At 36.7% G+C, this 20,039-nt stretch overlaps 1 protein-coding gene across 4 annotated transcripts in view; it reads right to left on the bottom strand.

The window, feature by feature from the left end:
* Positions 1-423: 423 nt before the first annotated feature.
* Positions 424-20,039, bottom strand: part of TTK (TTK protein kinase) — a 55,537-nt gene continuing 35,921 nt past the window's right edge. For all 4 annotated transcript variants that reach the window (XM_066253006.1, XM_066253005.1, XM_066253004.1 and 1 more), the window contains exons 15-22: positions 12,103-12,260; positions 11,824-11,975; positions 11,528-11,652; positions 10,104-10,184; positions 4,042-4,218; positions 3,323-3,407; positions 2,655-2,746; positions 424-815 (exon numbers count right to left, since the gene is read on the bottom strand). In XM_066253006.1, coding sequence (XP_066109103.1) covers positions 729-815; positions 2,655-2,746; positions 3,323-3,407; positions 4,042-4,218; positions 10,104-10,184; positions 11,528-11,652; positions 11,824-11,975; positions 12,103-12,260 — 957 coding nt within the window. In that variant the 3' untranslated portion in view covers positions 424-728. The remainder of the gene's footprint in view (positions 816-2,654; positions 2,747-3,322; positions 3,408-4,041; positions 4,219-10,103; positions 10,185-11,527; positions 11,653-11,823; positions 11,976-12,102; positions 12,261-20,039) is intronic.

The raw sequence follows: 20,039 nt of genomic DNA, 5'->3' as shown, positions 1-20,039 counted from the left end.
CATAAACACAATGGAATACTATGTGGCTGTGAAGAAGAAAGAAACCTTACCTTTCGTCACGGCATGGATGGACCTAAAGATTATTATGTTAAGTTAAATAAGCCAGGCAGAGAAAGAAAAATATCATTTGATCTCACTTATATCTGCAATCTAATAAACACGGTGAACTGAGGAATGGAAGAGGCAGAAGCGGGGTCACGTGGAGTCAAGGGACAGCTGTCAGAGGGAAGGGGGATGGAGGGATGGGATCAGAGAAGGTGAAGGGATTATTGAAATTATATATACGTAACACATAGATACAGATAACAGGACAGCAATTCCCAGAGGGAAGGGGGGATGTGTCTTCCCTCAGCCAATTTTGCTACCACACCAATAAATACATTTAAAGAAAATAACTTTACAACTTCAACTATTTTAGTGCCACTTTATGCTACAGAGCTTTATTTATAGTTCAGAATGTATTTCACTTGTCCACCACTGTTCCAAACGTGAAATGATATCCAATAGGCTAGATTTATTACAAAGAGAAAACAATTCTATAATTTAATATATATGGTGCCATTAGTGGTTATTACTTTTACTTTTCTTTTGAAGATAATCCACTGAATTTTTCTACCAATGACATTTCAGAGTGAAGTTGTCATCAAGAGTAGATTTTCACAGAATCAAAAGTGGACAGTCCAATATATTTTACAGGTGATATTTGACAGTGTCTGAGTATCTGCAAATCATTTCTTTTCCCATTTCTTCCCAAAAGTCTTGGATGATGAAGAGGAATCATGACTTTCACCACTATTATAGTGCTCATATAAAGTCTGAAATTAAAAACACACATGCTTTATAATTTAAATTCATTGTGATAGTGATAACTACATATTTTAATATATAATAAATTTCTCTCTTGTTCTTATAGTTAGGAAGTTATTTAACAGTTGAAAATACTTAAGAACTTTTAACACCTAGCTTGACCTAAGAATCAGCTATCATCTTGTAGCTCAATTTTTTTATAAGAGAAATGTAACATGCTATTAATACACTGCTCACAAAAATTAGGGGATATTTTATAGCTTTGTATTCATTTTGGAATATCCCCTAATTTTTGTGAGCAGTGTATATACTTATTATATATGTGTCTTCAAGGCCTTCTTGATCTTCTTTACTTTTTCTCAAATAAAGCCAGTCTTAGATAAATTCCTAAGAATATACTCATCAGGAAATACACTTCCCATTGATATATAAACTAATGAACAGAAGACATCAAATTATCTTAGTAAATGTAATTGGCCATATTAAAATTTATATTTTAAAAAAGGTTTAAGACTAAGCCAACATCTACTTTATGAAGATGACATGTTTGCCATCAAGGAACACATAACCTTGGTACAATCCACCTCAATTTCATTTATAAAAAACTTTAAACAAAATGGTAGAAATTTAAAATAGGGACATGAAATATAGAGCAAAATTATTTAAAAATTTTTGTCCAATTTTAATTTCTAAAGCCATTGATTGATTTAGTCATCAACATTTGAGAAAATGTAAGCAAAAATTTACCTTTTATCATATAAATGAAAAATAGTGAATAGTTCATTCCTCCAGTAATGTGTCCGACTTATTGCCATCTTAGATTGGCTTTACTCATACTCAGAGAGGTAAAAGCTTCCATAATTTTATAATAATGTTATGACTGAAATATATAATTAGTAACTGCTTGGTAACTGAACTGGTCAATAACTAAGTTGGTCAGTAAGCATACATAAGGTTAGGTGTTTGATGGCAGTGAGATGCAAAAATTACAAGATAGATATAAATAGGCACCGGGAAGCTGAAAAGTTTGAGACATTTACTTTGAGAAATGTACTGATTGCTACATTCAGCTTCACAGAAGTCGCAGTACATGTCTAATACTGTGATTTCTCTAAGATGGTTTAAGAAAAAAGTTGGTTAGAATTCAAAAGCTTTGTTAAGAATGGTGTTGATTTGCCTGGCCTGTGGTGGTGCAGTGGATAAACCTTTGGCCTGGAATGCCAAGGTTGCCGGTTTGAGACCCTGGGCTTCCCCGGTCAGGGCACATACAGCAAGCAAGCAGTGAACAACTAACATGAAGCAACTATGAGTTGTTACTTCCCATTCCATGCTCCCATTTCTCTCCTGTCTGTAAAATCGATAAAGTATTTAAAAAAAAAAATTAAAAAAAAAAATGGTGCTGATTTAAAAGACAGATTCCTCTTTAAATTTATCCCAGTTGAGACTTAATAGCAATCATTTGAATGCCCTTTATATGACAATCCACTTTCAATTATGCTATCTGCACAATAAGAATGTAAACCAGGGTGATGGGTATGTAACATAAGTGAACAACAAGATAACCTGGAGTTGTTATCTTTGAATATATGTATCCTGATTTATTGATGTTGCCCCATTAAAAATAAAATTATTAAAAAAAAAACAACCCCCCCCAAAAAACAAAAAGAATGTAAATCAAATAAATTTATGTGCAAAAAGCATATGTTAAGTATCTAAATGTATATAAATACTGCATAGGTAATCTGATGATTGGACTAACTTTTCTTTGAAATACCCAGTTAAGTGTGTAACCCACTAATCTATATAAAACAATTAAAATAATGTAGATAGACAATAGAAATATTTACTTTAGCAGCTTTCAAAATAGAGTTAGGAGAATTCAGACCAACAAGTTGGCCCAGAACATGTTTCATTTCTTCAGATGTTCCCTTACGGCTACCTGTAAAAAAATATAAAAAACACACTGGTACAAATAAGAAAATTAGAACTTCATTCTTTTAATTTATCACTGATCACAGCCCCTTACTTAGGACATGTAGAAATATATGCTAGCAAGTAAATAAAGGTGGTTTCATTTATTTTAGTATTTAGCATAAAAAAGGAACTTGGTTAAAGGAGGAGGCAGTCTAGAAAAGAGAAACCAATTCAGATAGTTTTTTGTAATAGTTAAAAGTCTACTTATATTAGTAATCTGGTAATAAACTGATTTGTAAAGAAGTACCTAAGCCCTGGCCGGTTGGCAAAGTGGAAAGAGCATTGGCCAGGCGTAGGGACATCCCAGGTTTGATTCCCAGTTGGGGCACACAGAAGAAGCAACCATCTGTTTCTCTCCCCACCTTCCCCTCTTCCCCTCCCACAGCCAGTGGCTCGATTGGGAGCCTTGCCCCGCTGCTGAGGATAGCTTGGTTGATTTGAGCATTGGCCCAAGACGGCGGTTGCTGGGTGGATCCCAGTCCAGGTGCATGTGGAAAACTGTATCACTATCTCCCCTCCTCTTTCTTAAAGAAAAAAGTACCTGGATGAGTTTGGATATGAACATACGGATGCTCCAGAAGCTCAGCAATGGATATCCTCTCTTTAGGATCCCTTATTAAACAACACTACAAAAACAAAGGTTATTACTTTTTTAAAAACAAAACAAATTTTCTTACATAATATTGATAAAATATTTCTTCAGATTGCATCTTATTATAGCAGTTGTGTTCTAGATAGTCTACTCAGAAATGAGATTTCATGTTATATTCTGCAAAATTCCCAAGTGTTTACTGTAAAAGTGGTATCTGCACAGTGAACTTAACATGTTTTATAAAGCTAATTCGGTCAGCAATTTCTTTCAATAGACCAGTTATAGCTTAGCCATTTAGATAATGCCAATCATTTCAGCAAACAATTAAATATAGTTGACTCCTGAACACAGATTTAAACTGTGTGGTCTACTTTTTCAATAAAAACTATAAATGTATTTTCTATTCTTTATGATTTAATAACATTCTATTTTCTCTAATTTACTTTATTATAAGAATTTATTATATAGTGAATATAATATACAAAAGGTGTTAACTGACTGTTTATGTTATCATTAAGTGGCTATTATTGTTAATTTTGGAGGATTTTCAAAACTTATATGCAGATTTTCAACTAGGAGGGGGATAGGCACTCCTAATTTCCAGCTTGTTTAAGGGTCAACTATATATAATATATTGTTATTCTAGATCCATATATTATTAATATTACCTTTAATACATCTTGAAGATCTTTCTCTGGAATATCAGGAAATTCAATTTCATGATCAAGGTCAATTATTGCATGTAACTTAGAAATCTGATTAATTATATGCTGAAATGGTGTTTTCCCATAAGTCATGTAGTACAAAATGCATCCTAAGGACCAAACATCACTTTTGGGGCTTATCTAAGGAAAATAAACAAAAAAATTAGGAATAAATTATCATTATTTTAATGTAAAATTAAATGTAAGAATATTATACAAAAAAACATACACACACACATACCCTATTTAAAATCGTAATTAAACCGCAATTAATGTGTACATACTAATGTTTACATGACAAAATGTCTTTTTCTAGTTTTTACTATAATTGGTTATCTTACTGAATTGAGCTTCACTTTAAATCTTTCAACAAACTCAAAGTATTTCAACCTAAAACAAAATTATTACATTCTGGTCAGCTTAAGAAAATAGAAAACTGATAAATATTATCACAAAATTTAAATTACTGTTTTTCCCAGTTATTAGATTATAAATTTTTATATAATTTTTCAATATATAAGTATGTATAGATTTTTAAGATTAAAAGTACCTTGTTGGACATTAAATGATAAAACTATGAGGTATGAGTAAGAACAGAGAAGATTGTCTGCTTATCAGTATTCAGTAACTATTACTTATTAAATGTGCTTTGTATTAAATCTCATTAGAAATAATGTGATATAATAATATAATTATTCTTTTTACTTTAATAAAAAATACAAATAAGACCAAACATAGCAGTGGACATAATAAATGAAAATGGCTAAATTCCTGTTTTAAAATATATATTGATATATAATATATATATGATATATTCAAATATATGATACATTAAAATAAAATGTAATCACATGCCCTCCACAAAGGATTAATCCAGACCAAATGCCCCAGAAAGGTAAAAGAAGAAAATGAAATCGACATACATAACCAAACATAAAAAAAGGAGAAAATAAAGAAAGCAGACAGTAATGTTAATATTAGAAAAAGAAAAAAGACAAAATGCCTTTAACATAAGAAACACATTTAATAGTCCCAAAAGGTACAATCAACTAAGAAGAGAAGATAGTTATGAACTTCTATGCACTGATACTACATTTAGAACCAAATTAAGCAGAAACTATTAAATTATATTTTGAGGCGGGGTAGATTTTAAGATGCCTTTCAAAAGATGACAGATAAATCAGATCCTATTATCTGAACAAACATTCTGAAAACTAAAAATTAATTTACATTTAACCACTTGAAAATTAAGTCAATTTCTAATTAAGTCATGGATTAAAAAGGATATCAGATCATGGGGAAATGACGGTGCCTGTGGCAGCAGAGTTTTTCAATCTCGCCAAATCCCCAGATAAGATAAAGCAGCCTACTAGCGAAACCAAACATGTAAGATATTTATAACAAAACCAGGTGAAAAACTGTCTCCAGGAATGCCAGAGTACAGGTGAGAGGAGACAAAAACCAAGAGCACAGTAGAGGCATCTGAAGCAGAGGGCAGTAATCAATGCACGTGACAGACATCGGAACAAAAGCCCCCACACACCCAACAGATGTTTGCTGGAAAGCAGTGTGAGACAGAGCTAGATTGGGAAGAGTTTTGAGCTCTTCAATAGCAGGAATAAACTCACATATTGGGATAAAAAATTATCTTTTATATAGAATCACTAAGGTCGCTGGATAACAGCAGGCGATTCACCTGAATTGAGATTTATCAATATATTATATATTAAAGCACTGAGCTGACAACTGAAAAATTCTAAATTTTAAATGTAACTCAAAACAAATTTTATTCTGAAGTAAAAATAAGACAAATTGAAAACGGAAATGACAAATTTTGAGAATGAAAGTAAGAAACACTAAGTAAAACTCAGGAAAATTCAGTTTTAAATATTTTAATTATAAGAATAGTAAAATTAAATGAGCAATTATTTAAATCCAGAAGAAAAAAAAATAAACCTAAAAAGGCCCTGGCCGGTTGGCTCAGCGGTAGAGCGTCGGCCTGGCATGCGGGGGACCTGGGTTCGATTCCTGGCCAGGGCACATAGGAGAAGCGCCCATTTGCTTCTCCACCCTCCCCCCTCCTTCCTCTCTGTCTCTCTCTTCCCCTCCCGCAGCCAAGGCTCCGTTGGAGCAAAAATGGCTCGGGCACTGAGGATGGCTCCTTGGCCTCTGCCCCAGGCGCTAGAGTGGCTCTGGTTGCGACGGAGCGATGCCCTGGAGGAGCAGAGCGTCTCCCCTGGTGGGCGTGCCGGGTGGATCCCGGTCGGGTGCATGCGGGAGTCTGTCTGACTGTCTCTCCCCGTTTCCAGCTTCAGAAAAATACAAAAAAAACAAAAACAAACAAACAAAAAGACCTAAAGGGATACAAATAAAGATAAAAACAGAAATGAATTAGAGAGCACATGAAAACAGAATGAAATGAAGACCTGTTTATTTAAAAATAACAAAACCAGGGCAAGCTTACTCAGGAAAAAGAAGAAAGAGCCTGACCAGGTGGTGGCAGAGCATCAGACTGGGACGCAGAGGGCCCAGGTTCAAAACCCTGAGGTCACAGGCTTGAGCACGGGCTCATCTGGTTTGAGCACAGCTCACCAGCTTGAATCCAAGGTTGCTGGCTTGAGCAAGGCTCACTCGGTCTGCTGTAGCCCCGCGGTCAAGGCACATATGAGAAAGCAATCAATGAACAACTAAGGAACTGCAACAAAGAATTGATGCTTCTCATCTCTCTCCTTTCCTGTCTGTCCGTTATCTGTCTCTCTGACTTTGTCACAAAAAAGAAAAAGAAGAGAAAGACCACAAATCTGAGTAAAGAAAAAGAGAAGCTAAACAAATATAAGAAAGATTTTTATAAGACAGACTATTTGGCATAATTTTATGCCAGTTATTTAGAAACTACAATTTTCTAGGAAGGAAAATAAAAACACATTTATTAATTATTTTGAACTGGATAATGTACTAAGTAGTTTATATTCTTTTTCATTTAACCTTCAATTATTTTTAAAACAAGTACTGTGTGTAAGCCTACTTTACAGATGAAGAAACTCAGCAATTTAAATCTCAAAGACAGTTAATGAGGAGGCAGAGGTAAGACTTCAATGCAGTCCCTAGACAACGTGCACTTCCATTCATTTGGTTACACCATTACGGAGAAAGGATTAGCCTAGGAGCAGGAGGCATCATGGCACACAAAATGGGCCCAATAAGGGAACTAGTGAGGCTAACACAAAGCTCACCGAGGTGGTCGAATAAGTTAAGTGGGAAAGTAGGCAGTGGCAAATCAGGAAAAAAATGTATACTAGACTTGTATTTGAAACTGCAGAATTCACAACACTGGGGAACAATTTTTTTTTCATTTTCTGTTGCATGAGGTTTTAGAACTGTTTTTATATATTTCTGCATCGCTGATTCCAAATCTGAAACCTGTTTTTTTGGTGCACGCTCTAGTTTTTATGCAATTTTAATTCTTTTTGTTACAGTTAAGGACATGCATTGGTTTTTAAATTGGAGTTAAAGGGCAACGACACTTGGGTTGAACGTAACTACAAGGCAATTAATGTTTTACAAACATCACTTTTACAAAATTGTAGTTGTTTTTAAATGTAAAAAAATATTATCTGATAAAAACACCCTCTTGTTTTGTTTTAAGATTGAATCATGGCTTCTTGGAGTAGGCGTAAATGTAAGAATAGTCCTGACACCTTCTGTTATATATGTGGCTGTTACACACTTCAACGTCAAAGGTGCAATATTTCATCATTTGTGACACGTGCATATATTGCCTATTTTCAAGTTTCCCTTGGTGATCAAGACAAGAATTGGGCTCCTCATATTGTGTGTCATAATTGTGAGGAAATGCTTCGTGACTGGACAAAAGGAAAACGCAAAGAAATGCCTTTTGGTATTCCCATGGTTTGGCATGAACCTAAGGACCACAGCAGTGACTGTTATTTCTGTTTGATCCATACAAAGGGCATCAGCAAGAAAAAATGGCCTGTGATCACATATCTTAATATTCCTTCAGCAATACGACCTATCCCACACTCTGAGACAGTCCCGGGTCCAGTTTTCAATGGTTTTATTTCTTCTAAGGACAAAGAAAGTGAACATGGTGATCAAGTATATTTTGATAAGATGCATGAGGAAATGGTTGTAGAATCTGAAGGGTCTTCTTCTGATGCCAAGCAGTCATTAACCCCTCAGCAGTTTAGCCAACCCGAATTGAATGACTTAGTAAGAGATTTGGGCCTATCAAAGAAAGTAGCTGAATTATTAGCCTCCAGGCTTCAAGAAAAGAATGTACTTCACTAGTCAGCTAAAGTATCCCATTTCAGGAAGCATGAACAAATTTTTGTGGACTTTTTTTCCCAAAGACAAACACTTTGTTTACTGTCATGACATCAGTAGTCTTCTCAGCCAGCTAGGTGTTACCACTTACAGTCCAACAGAATGGCGGCTATTTCTTGAGAGCTCTAAACAGAGTCTGAAATGTGTTCTACACAACGGTCATGTTTATGCAGCAGTTCCAATTGGTTATTCAACTCATCTGTGAGAAGATTATAATGACATAAAAATTGTCTTTGACTTTCTGAAGTATGAGGAGCATAACAGGATCATTTGTGTGGATCTTAAAATGGTAAGTTTCCTGCTACGACAACAGAAAGGTTTCACAAAGTATCCTTGCTTTCTGTGTTTGTGGGACAGCCGAGCTTGGGAGAAACACTGGACACAGAAGGAGTGGCCTAAACGTGAAGCTCTGGAAGTAGGGATGCAAAATATTGTGAATGAACCTGTAGTTAATTGAGACAGGATCATTTTCCCCCCACTTCACATCAAACTTGGCTTAATGAAGCAGTTTGTTCAGGCTTTGAATAGAGAAAGTGAATGCCTTCAACATATTATTTCTGCTTTTCCTGCCTTGTCTTTCGAGAAGATAAAAGCAGGTATATTCGATGGACCTCAAATTTGAACCCTCTTACATGACGAAGAATTTGCCAGGAAGATGAATAAGGAGGAGAAAGCAGCATGCCAGTCTTTTGTGGCAGTTATAAAGAACTTCCTTGGCAACAAAAAAGCAGAAAACTATGAACTTCTGGTTAAAAGGATGCTGTTGGCTTTCTGCGACATTGGATGTAACATGAGCGTTAAGATTCACTTCCTGAACAGTCACCTTGATAAGTTTCCCAAAAATCTTGAAGCCGTTAGTGATGAGCAGACTACTGCTGGAGCATCAAACGAGATTGTCCTCAACAAATACACAAACACAAGAGCTACAAACGCAAATTTTTGCGTGAATAGAATTTAAATAACTTTTGCGCAAATTTTATGATTAAAATAAGTGTTTTAATATGTTCTATTTAGAAATTGTAGACAAATTGTGATGCAGTCATATCTTTTAGTGTATTTACTGCATTATATAAATTATTCTATTTTCACAAAGATGATGCCCAAGAAGACATTCTACTTCATTATGTTAAACTAAATGTTGAAAATTTTACAATAAGACGAAAACCTAAAATCTTGAATTGCAAAAAGCCTGTAGCTTACAGAGAAAAACTAATGTCAGATTTGTGATCAGCACACTCGAATTAGTTAAGAACATGTGTTTTTGTGGATGCAACAAAAATTTTGATCCCCAGTGACTGGTAAAAAATAAATTTAAGAATCAGAGAGGAAACAAGAAAGACTTCAAAGTTATCAATTCACTGGTATTTCTAAGTTGTCCAAACCAGAGTTAATTTACTTTTATTTTCTTTAATTTTAAAACTTAAAAACATCCTAGGTGCATTTCTTATAGAAGCACTGTGAGGCATCACCATATCAAAAGCACAATATTAAACAACAATCTCAAACCAGTAAAGAATGGTAAAATTAAATCCCACGACAATGTACTTAAGAAGGCAAGGTCACTGTAATGGCTTAAAAAGTTTTAGAACTTAAAGAAATAACTTTCAGTCATCTGTTAATTTAGAGAATAGATCATTCTTTATTAATGTCAGATAAAGGGCAGATAACCTTTACAACAGTACCTTAGATTTGGACTTCCCATTCTCTCTTGAGGAAGACATATCTTTGATTGCTTCTGGTGGCATATAATTAACTGTACCAACCTATTTGCAAAATCCCAGAAAACACAAATCAATGAAAATAGTACATTCTGCTTTAGATTTTTATAAACACAAATGCCAGATTCTTGGAAACTTGGGTCATTAAAAATTTCAGTAATATATAACATATCTGAACAACTCAAACAACTGACAACATTAAGACATAAATTTCTTCACAACTCCAGCAAAATAAATTGGGTTCATAACCAGCAAATTGACTATTTTCAGAATGCTGAGCTTTTTCCATGCTTATGGTGGGCAACTACCATAAAACTGCCCACACTAAAATTATATTAATGGCTATAATATTTTGAAGGAATTGATCAATCACTCATTTCTGTGCTGGAATAAACTCAAAACGCTTTTTTTCCCCTTAAAATCAACCAACCAAATAACCAAGAATCTAGCTTTTCTCCAAGTACTCCTGGGCCCACATCCAAATTGAGATGGAATGGGTATCTAGGTCATGCAAGAGTTTTCACGGTAAGATTGTGCCAACCTTACATGGCATTCATTTTATTCTAAAGTAAATGGTTCTGCTTTCAAATACCAACTATTGTATTTTAGGGCCATGGCACAGACAGTATCTTCAAGGTGATTTACAAAATTCAGTCATATTTTTAATATAAGGAGACATGATTTGTTACATAAAATTGTTTGAAGGGCACCTTCCTCATCTACTCTTCCTATAAAAATCTAGTTTTAGTCCTATAATTAAAGCAGATCCACATCAGAAATCTGTGCACATACACATCATGTTGGCTCCTAGCAGGACTGTTTCTAGTTCTTTGGTGTCATCAACTCAGTTTTTATGGGATGACTTTATTGTTTGCTACTGCATATCCTATTATAAAAATGCAGTTAAGTACAATATTTATGATGGTGTTTCCAATATAAAGGCCCTGCTAAGAATTTTTTTTCCAAATGTAAGTGGTAAGAAAAGCTTTACTTTTCTGGAAGAATGAAATTACCTTACAGACAATAATAAATGTGTTATTACAATCCCTCTTTGGTTGCTACCAGAAAATCTGAGACCAAGTTTAGGTGAATTTTAGATCATAACCAAGATGATTTCCAAGACAAGCATTATTGCCTCTCTCCCTCAACTATAGGAAAATCACTCAAAATTGATGAATATATTTCTAATAGATCTTGTCTTTCTATACAAAACTATATTAATCATGGTTTTGATTTGTTTTTTATTATTATAGTATCTATTCTTTAAAAAAGGCTTCAAATCTTTTGAAGCACGAGTTGGGTAAGAATAAAATCCCCATTAGCAAAAGAATATTTCACATGGGAATTGAACTCTACTGGGTGGTAACCAACCATTCGTTAAGTCTTACCTGAGAGTCTTTAACAATACTTGTTGTATCTGGCTGCATTTGGTTTGCAATCCCAAAATCAATTAGCTTTAGCATTCCGTCAACAATCAGAAAATTAGCGGGTTTCAGATCACTATGAACAATGCCTTCAAAATAAAAATCCTTTGTAATGTTAGACTAAGTAAAACAGTCTACGTACAAAAAAATTCACAATTTACTGGTGGAGTTGATTCCTTTAATTAGTTATAGGTGTTTATCTCTGAGATGACACTATTAATGGATATTTTAACTTTACATAATAAGAGATTTTAAAATACCATGTTGATGAATTGTGTGAACTGCCTCCAACATATTTTTCCAGTAACTCTTGCGTTCCCACGGATCAATGGACTTTTTCTTTTTAAGCCAACTATTAAGATCAATATTTCCACATTCCATTACCATGTAAATGTACTGGTCTGTGATTTCACTGCCATTAAAAACAAACAAAATAACAAAACAATAAATGGTTAGGTTATACTATTAAGATCTATTAGGTATTTATCTCAAGAATTATAACAAAAAAACTTTTCTTTTTAAATTAAAAAAATTCTTACTAATCATAAAGTCGAATGATCTTATCACTGTGTTGTTGTAGTTTATTCAAGTAAGCGATTTCATTCCGATAACTATCAACTGTTTGTTTATCTGCTTCTTCTAAGTTAACATACTTTATCGCATATATCTGTTTCTTTTCACTCAACACCTGAAATACCTATATAGTAGAACAAAGGAAAAAGTTTAGAATGCACTAACACAATACTAACTTTATTAAACAGGTTAAGGAATAACAATGTGAACAATTAAAATTGTCTAGGCTTATTCTGAGTTTAGAAGAAAAAAACCTGTCAGGAGAGGAATATAATAGTCCATTCTCAACGACATATGACAACGGGCATTCCGTGACTCAAAGGTGAACTCTTAGAAGTTTTTATATCAACATATAGGAAAGGTAATTTAAGTTTACTATGTCAAAACACTCTATTGAATGCCTTAACTAGAAAAATAACCTAAAAAAATAAAACATTCAGAAATCTTATGGAAGACTAAGGGCTATATTAAGAGTCAATTCATTTCACACATGGTATTTTTTCCATTGTGCCTGGAGTTGACAATTTCATTCATGTGGTAGAGAATATTTAAAAGTATGAGGAGAAAGAAAATATGTATGCATACAGAAAAAGAAATTAATATTGAACAATTGATACTTATGGTACTAATTGTAAGCTATCAGTGTATTCAGTTGTAAAAAGTACAATAGGTCTAATTTTCAAAGTCCAGTTTACAGACACAAGACCCTGTAAACATGTTTTCAGGATCACTGAGGTCCAGGTGCTCCAGCTATAATGACACTGAATTCTAAGCAATACTGACAGGGCACATGATACATTTTGAAAAGTAGAAATCATTGCTAACGTGTCTAAACTTCAGCAAACATGCAATAAGAATGGGGCTTCTAAAATGTAATAATTCAAATATAAAGTGCCAGTGTAAGCAAGGAAAACTATATTCATTTATCCTTTTTGACATGTAGAAGTAAACATTTATTAAAAGCCACTTAACCTTGAAAAAAATAAAATAAAAACCATTTAACCTTGACTATCCAGCACACACTGGCAAGAAATAAGAGCCAAAGTGTATCAGACTATCAGATACAGCTCAAAACTTAAAAATTTTACACACAAAATTCTAACAAAGTATATATTACTGGGTTTACTTGCACACAGAGCAAATTAGATAGAGAGGGGCAAAACAATGATAGGGCAAGAGGCAGCAAAAAATAGGAAGGAAAAAGATAAAAGAAAATTTAAAATATCATAAAGCTATCTTATATAAGGTAAACAGCCTTACAAATTTCAGAGAATTGAGTTTTCTACTGTTCTGTTTGTCCACAATAATTATGTTTTTAGTAGTACCTACCACACAGGGTGGAAGGATGTTTGCGATGATGTGTTTGGGGTGTACCAAATGTTAGCTACTATGATTAAATATATACAATTAGGACAGAATAAAGTGCATATTTTAAAACATTAAAGTTGTCAGGTATATTAGAAAAAAGATTTGCAGGATATTAAAACTATACAAGATCTCAAAAATTTTGAGCAAATGGCCTGACCAGGAGGTAGTACAATGGATAGAGCATCAGAGTGGGACATGGAGGACCCAGGTTCAAAACCCCGCAGTCGCCGGCTTGAGCACAAGCTCATCTGGTTTGAGCAAAGCTCACCAGCTTGAGCCCAAGGTCGCTGGCTTGAGCAAGGGATTACTCGGTCTGTTGTAGCCCCCCTTTTCCATCCCCCCCCCCATCAAGGCACATGAGAAAGCAATCAATGAACAACATAAGCACCGTAACAAAGAATTGATGCTTCTTATCTCTCTCCCTTCCTGTCTGTGCATCTCTCTCTCTCTCTCTCTCTTTCTGTCACAAAATAAAAAAAGGTGTTTTCCTTGAGCAAATTAAAACTTTTAAACCAAATCTGTGCTTGTCTATTCTTTCACTCCCCCTGTTGTCCCTGCTTTGGCAAAATTCTTGCCATACAGACGAGCTGTGCTAGATAGCCCTTATTCTCATTTCATAGAGACAGTGTCATAATTGTCAGTTTTATGGAAACCTAATAAAGAACTAAAAAGGCCAGTGTCTTGACCTTTCCTATTAGCCCCATGACTTTTCTAAATGTCTTTAATGCAATTTAGGTTAGTCACTGTCTAAATCTAGAATAAAAAGAGCATAAATGCTATTAGTGTCACAAAGTATGTTTTTTCCCTGAGGCATGTTGATTTAGCAAACTCCAACATAAAAATTAAATAACAATATTTAATTGCACTAAGAAAATATGGGTCAGTCATGGCTTTATCTTGCCTTTAACTTAAGTAAGCTTATATCTTCATTATACTCTAGGGAAAAACTGTTTAAACACTGAAGATTATTTTACATACTCTGAAAACATGCCACTAAATAAATACTTCACTTTGGCACTATTAAAATATAGCTTAGTAATAAATATTAACTACAGAATGTCTATTAAAGCAAGTAAATCAGGTAACTTAAATATATTGATAAAAGCCAACTGCATTATCCCTTTAGTACCATGCCTGAAATTTGAGGCAAGGGAAAGAACAAAGAAAATGTACAAAGAAAAAGAAACTAATACTACTGAACTGTTTGACAGACAAGAAAGGAGAGGGTGAGGGGAACCAACTCTGTAGTTGCTTTCACTGCAGTTATGCATTGATTGCTTCTCATTTGTGACTTGAGCAGGTGGAGTCAGTATCACCTTGCTTAAGCCAGTGACCTTGGGCTTTTCATACCAGAGGCTTCTGGGATCACGTGGATGACCCCACCACCCCAAAACAATGACCCCTATATGATGTGCCTGTGGTCAGAGCCCGTGACCTCAATGCTTCTAACTGGTGACCTCAGCATTCCAGGTCTATGCTTTATCCACTCTTCAGGTCAAGCTGAACAATTGCATTTTTTTTTTTTTTTTTTTGTATTTTTCTGAAGCTAGAAACCGGGAGAGACAGTCAGACAGACTCCCGCATGCGCCCGACTGGGGATCCACCCGGCACGCCCACCAGGGGCAATGCTCTGCACCTCCGGGGCGTCGCTCTGCCACGACCAGAGCTACTCTAGCACCTGGGGCAGAGGCCAAGGAGCCATCCCCAGCGCCCGGGCCATCTTTGCTCCAATGGAGCCTCGGCTGCGGGAGGGGAAGAGCGAGACAGAGAGGAAGGAGAGGGGGAGGGGTGGAGAAGCAAATGGGCGCTTCTCCTGTGTGCCCTGGCCGGGAATCTAACCTGGAACTTCTACACGGCAGGCCGACGCTCTACCACTGAGCCAACCGGCCAGGGCCTTGAACAATTGCTTTTTATGGTAATGTACTCACAGCCTTAAGCAAGACTAGTTAATATTAGCTGGTTTAGAAAATTAGAGTAAAGCTTAATTTAAAAAACCCAGGCTTTGTTTCACATATAATCCTTAACAACTTAGAACAGCAAAACAGCTGAGAGACAGTTCATTCAACAAATATATACTTCAGTCTCTGTTATATTCTGGGTAACAGAGAAAACATCACTGATACACAAACAAACAGCCCTATGTTGATGGAAGCCACAATCAAGTGATGGAGACACCAACAGCAAACCAAGTGAATCACAGAGCATGCTAGACAAGCTACAGAAAAAAATAAAGCACAAAAGAGGAACAGAGCTCACCAGTGATTAGAAGTGGTAACTGTTTTCAAGGGTATGACCAAGGGAAGTCCTGACTGAGAAGACACATGAGCAAAGACTTAAAAGTATCTGGAGGAAAACTGACTTTACATTAAAACAGACCAGGAGAGCCTGACCTGTGGTGGTGCAGTGGATAGAGCGTCAACTTGGAATGCTAAGGTTGCCGGTTCGAATACCTGGGCTTGCTGGGTCAAGGCACATATGAGAAGCAACTACTACGAGATGATACTTCCTGCTCCCTCCCCTTCCATGTCTCTCTCTCTCTAAAATCAATAAATAAAATCTTTAAAATAGACCAGGAGAGCAAGACTGAATCAATGAGACCAGTTAATCCAAGTCAAAAGGATCAAAGTTGCTTGGACCAAGGTGATAATAGTGGATGTAGTGAGAAATAGATTCTAGATATACTATGGGGAAAAGCCAAAAAGATTTGTGTTTTGTTTACAGAGACAGATAGAGAGAGTCAGAGAGAGGGACAGACAAACAGGAACGGAGAGAGATAAGAAGCATCAATTTTTCGTTGCGGCACCTTAGTTTCTCATTGATTACTTTCTCATATGTGCCTTGACCGTGGGACTACAGCAGAGTGAGTGACCCCTTGCTCAAGCCAGTGACCTTGGGTCCAAAGTGGTGAGCTTTGCTCAAACCAGATGAACCTGCGCTCAAGCTGGTGACCTCGGGGTTTCAAACTGGGTCCTCCGCATCCCAGTCCGACGCTCTATCCATTGCGCCACCGCCTGGTCAGGCCAAAAAGATCTGTTGATTGGCTAGAGGTATGTGGCCTAGCAATTGGAAGAATGGAGCTGACATTTACTGAAATGGGAAAGACTCTGGAGCAAGGGTTAACTTCGGAACATACTGAGTTTTAAATATCAAGTAGATGCCCAAGAAGAGATGTTGAGCAGATTGGATATACAAATGTGGAATTCAAGGGAGAGGACTGAGCTAGAAATAGAAATCTGGGAATTGTCAGTATATGCTTTGTCTTTAAAACCACAAGACGAGGATGACGTCAGAGTAATGGCGGGATAGGAAGTGATACCGATAAATCTCCCCCAAAACTCAACAAGATCTTAAACCAGAAACAGAAAAATCTATCCTTGGAGCCTCCAGATGTTTCACAATACACCCGAAGGTATGGTCGAGCGAAAAATTGGCTAAATATATAACCAAACCCTGAAGGAAATAGGGAGTAAGAAATGCTCCGCCTTCCTCACTAACCTAAACAGGGCGGTTTTCTCTGGGAACTGTGAATATAGAAACTGAGGCGGGCAAAGGGGGTGAATAGATCCAGGCCGCGGCACAAACGGCCGAACCAGGCTGTGACATGGAGATCCAAGCCGAGGAAAAACTGTTCCTGTGGCAACCCGGGCAATACAAGCTAACACTCGTGCCAAACCCAGACAAAGAAAGACAAGCGGGGCAGCCATTTTACCTGATCTCCTGGTCGGCGCGCGCAGATAGTGGGCGAGAGACTTCTTCCAAAGCCCCGGGAGTGGGTGCCCGTGTTACCCGACAGAGAGGCAGAGTCAGAGGACTTTGTGTGGGCCGAAAGTGGAATCTCTGGGCAGCCCCAGCGCTCTGGGAAAGCCACGCACGGGAGGGAGCGAGAATTAATTCCAACGGCGGAACTTTTCCGTGCTGTTGGGGATTTCACTCAGCGGCCGGGAAACGCGGCCAGCCTGATATCCTGGTCTGTGCACACAGATAGCAAGAGATTCCTCCGAGTGCCTTGGCGGTGCGCGCCCGTGTTATCGCACAGAGGGGCAGAGTCAGGGGCCTTTGTGTGGGCCAAAGCGGAATCTCAGGCTGCCCCAGCGCCTTGCAAAAACCGCGCACAGGGACGGAGCGAGAGCCAATTCCAACGCTAGAACTTTTCCATGCGGTTGGGGGTTTCACTCAGAGCGTGAGACTGCTGGCCGGATATCCTGGTCTGCGCGCGCAGATAGTGAGCGAGAGTTTCCTCCAAGCGCCCCAGAAGTGGACGCCCGCCTGTGTTACCGGACAGAGTGGCAGAGCCAGAGGTCTTTGAGTGGGCGGAAACCCCGCCTGATTATGCTAGCAGCTCTGACTGACTGAGCCTTACCCAGAACCCTGTGCTGAGTGGAAATAGAGTGGGGAGTTGCCAGCTCTTTGAGCCTCTTACTATCCAGGCAGAGGCAGCAGCAACCCATAGCTGGATTATCAGGCTACTAATTGAGGAAGGAAAGACTAGGAGAAAGGCTCCAGGAACACAGACTCTCTCACTGTCGGAGCCTATAAATGGTAATGAGCCTCAACTGCCAACGAGACTAAAGCGCAATACATGACATCGCCATAGAGACTTATCAACTGCAAACCTGTACATGAGCGTGCCAAAGGGGCAGAACCCGGGGTACAGAGTCACCGACCAGGAAGAGGGAGAGAAAAGAAAAAGCAAGAAGATAACCTCTCAAAATCAACAATAATCTGCAGACTTTATAACCTATCCCATTTTATTATATTTGTTCGTTTGTTTCTGTTATCTTCATTCTTGATATTTTTTTTCCTCCTCCAATTTGGACGATTAACTCTCTGCCGGTCTTACTCTCTCCTCTCCTTGAACTACACTACCCATAAGTGTTACATCTCCCATTATCTTTTCTTTCCTCTTCCTTTCTCTCTATGAGGGTTGCACTCCAAAACCCTTAACTCTCTCTCTCTCTCCTCTTTTTTCTTTTTTTAGTGGTTCCCTCTTTTTTTTCTCTCTCTCTTTCTTTTCTCCCTCTATATTAATTTCTTCCTTTCTCCTTTACATCTCCTCTCATTCAAACCTCAATAACAAACAAATTATCATATCTTGGACTCAAACTTATGTTTGTGGCATTTTGGGGGGTTTTTACTTCACCTTTTTAACTCACTAGCAGTGCTCCCATCCCTGGCTCTCCATTTTATCTAGTTCTTGTTCAACTAAATACAATAGTAATTTTTTAATTTGTCCCTCCATTTTTCTGTTTCCCTCTTATTCCTCTCATCATAACTCTTAGTCAACCAACACCTAAAAGCAAATCATTTTATTCTTGACCCAAATTTTTTCCTTATTTGCTTTTTGTGGGTCCATACCCCCTTCTTTTTTCTTTCTTTTTTTTTTTTTTGCCCCTTTATTACTTTTCCCTAATTCAGGCCCTCCATTACAGGCATTGTTTGTTATAATTCACAGTTCACCACAAGATTTTCTCAAAAAAGAGGGGAGAGGAGAGCAGAGGAAAAATGGAGGGGGGGGGGAATAATTTCCTTTTTTTAAAATTTTTATTTTATTTTATTTTTTGATATTACATTATTAATTTTTTTTAACAAAACCAACTCTTTGATTTTTTATTTTTTTAACTTTTTATTCTTTATTAAATCTCATTAATACTATCAACAAAACCACCCTCAGATGCCATTAAGGAAGAGAAAATCGAATATCATGGATACAAAAGAAAGAGAGGTAACACAGATAGATGAGGAAAAATCTATGGAGAAAAAATTTAATATATTGGAAACCTTGGAGCTAAATGAGAGAGAATTCAAGATAGAAATCCTAAAAATCCTCCGAGATATACAAGAAAACACAGAAAGGCAATTTAGGAAGCTCAGAAAACAACTCAATGAACACAAAGAATATATGTCCAAAGAAATTGAAACTATAAAAACGAATCAAATAGAGATGAAAAACTCAATTCACGAACTGAAAAACGAAGTAACAAGCTTAGCTAATAGAACAGGTCAGATAGAAGAGAGGATTAGTGAAATAGAAGACAAGCAACTTGAGGCACAACAGAGAGAAGAAGAGACTCAAAAATTAAAAGAAATGAGATAGCCCTACAAGAATGATCTGACTCCATCAAAAAGAATAATATAAGAATAATAGGTATATCAGAGGGAGAAGAGAGAGAAAATAGAATGGAGAACATACTCAAACAAATAATAGATGAGAACTTCCCAAGCCTGTGGAAAGAACTAAAGCCTCAAGTTCAAGAAGCAAACAGAACTCCGAGTTTTCTTAACCCCAACAAACCTACTCCAAGGCACATCATAATGAAATTGGCACAAACCAACGGCAAAGAAAAAATTCTCAAGGCAGCCAGGGAAAAGAAGAATACAACATATAAAGGAAGGCCCATTAGATTATCATCAGATTTCTCAGCAGAAACTCTACAAGCTAGAAGAGAGTGGACCCCAATATTTAAAGTCCTGAAAGAGAGGAACTTTTCAGCCACGAATACTATACGCATCAAAGCCATCCTTCAAATATGAAGGA

Source organism: Saccopteryx bilineata, chromosome 1 (assembly GCF_036850765.1).
Source record: "Saccopteryx bilineata isolate mSacBil1 chromosome 1, mSacBil1_pri_phased_curated, whole genome shotgun sequence".
Taxonomy (NCBI): Eukaryota; Metazoa; Chordata; class Mammalia; order Chiroptera; family Emballonuridae; genus Saccopteryx; species Saccopteryx bilineata.
The sequence above is the reverse complement of the archived record's forward strand: the minus strand, read 5'-3'. Positions and strand labels throughout refer to the sequence as shown.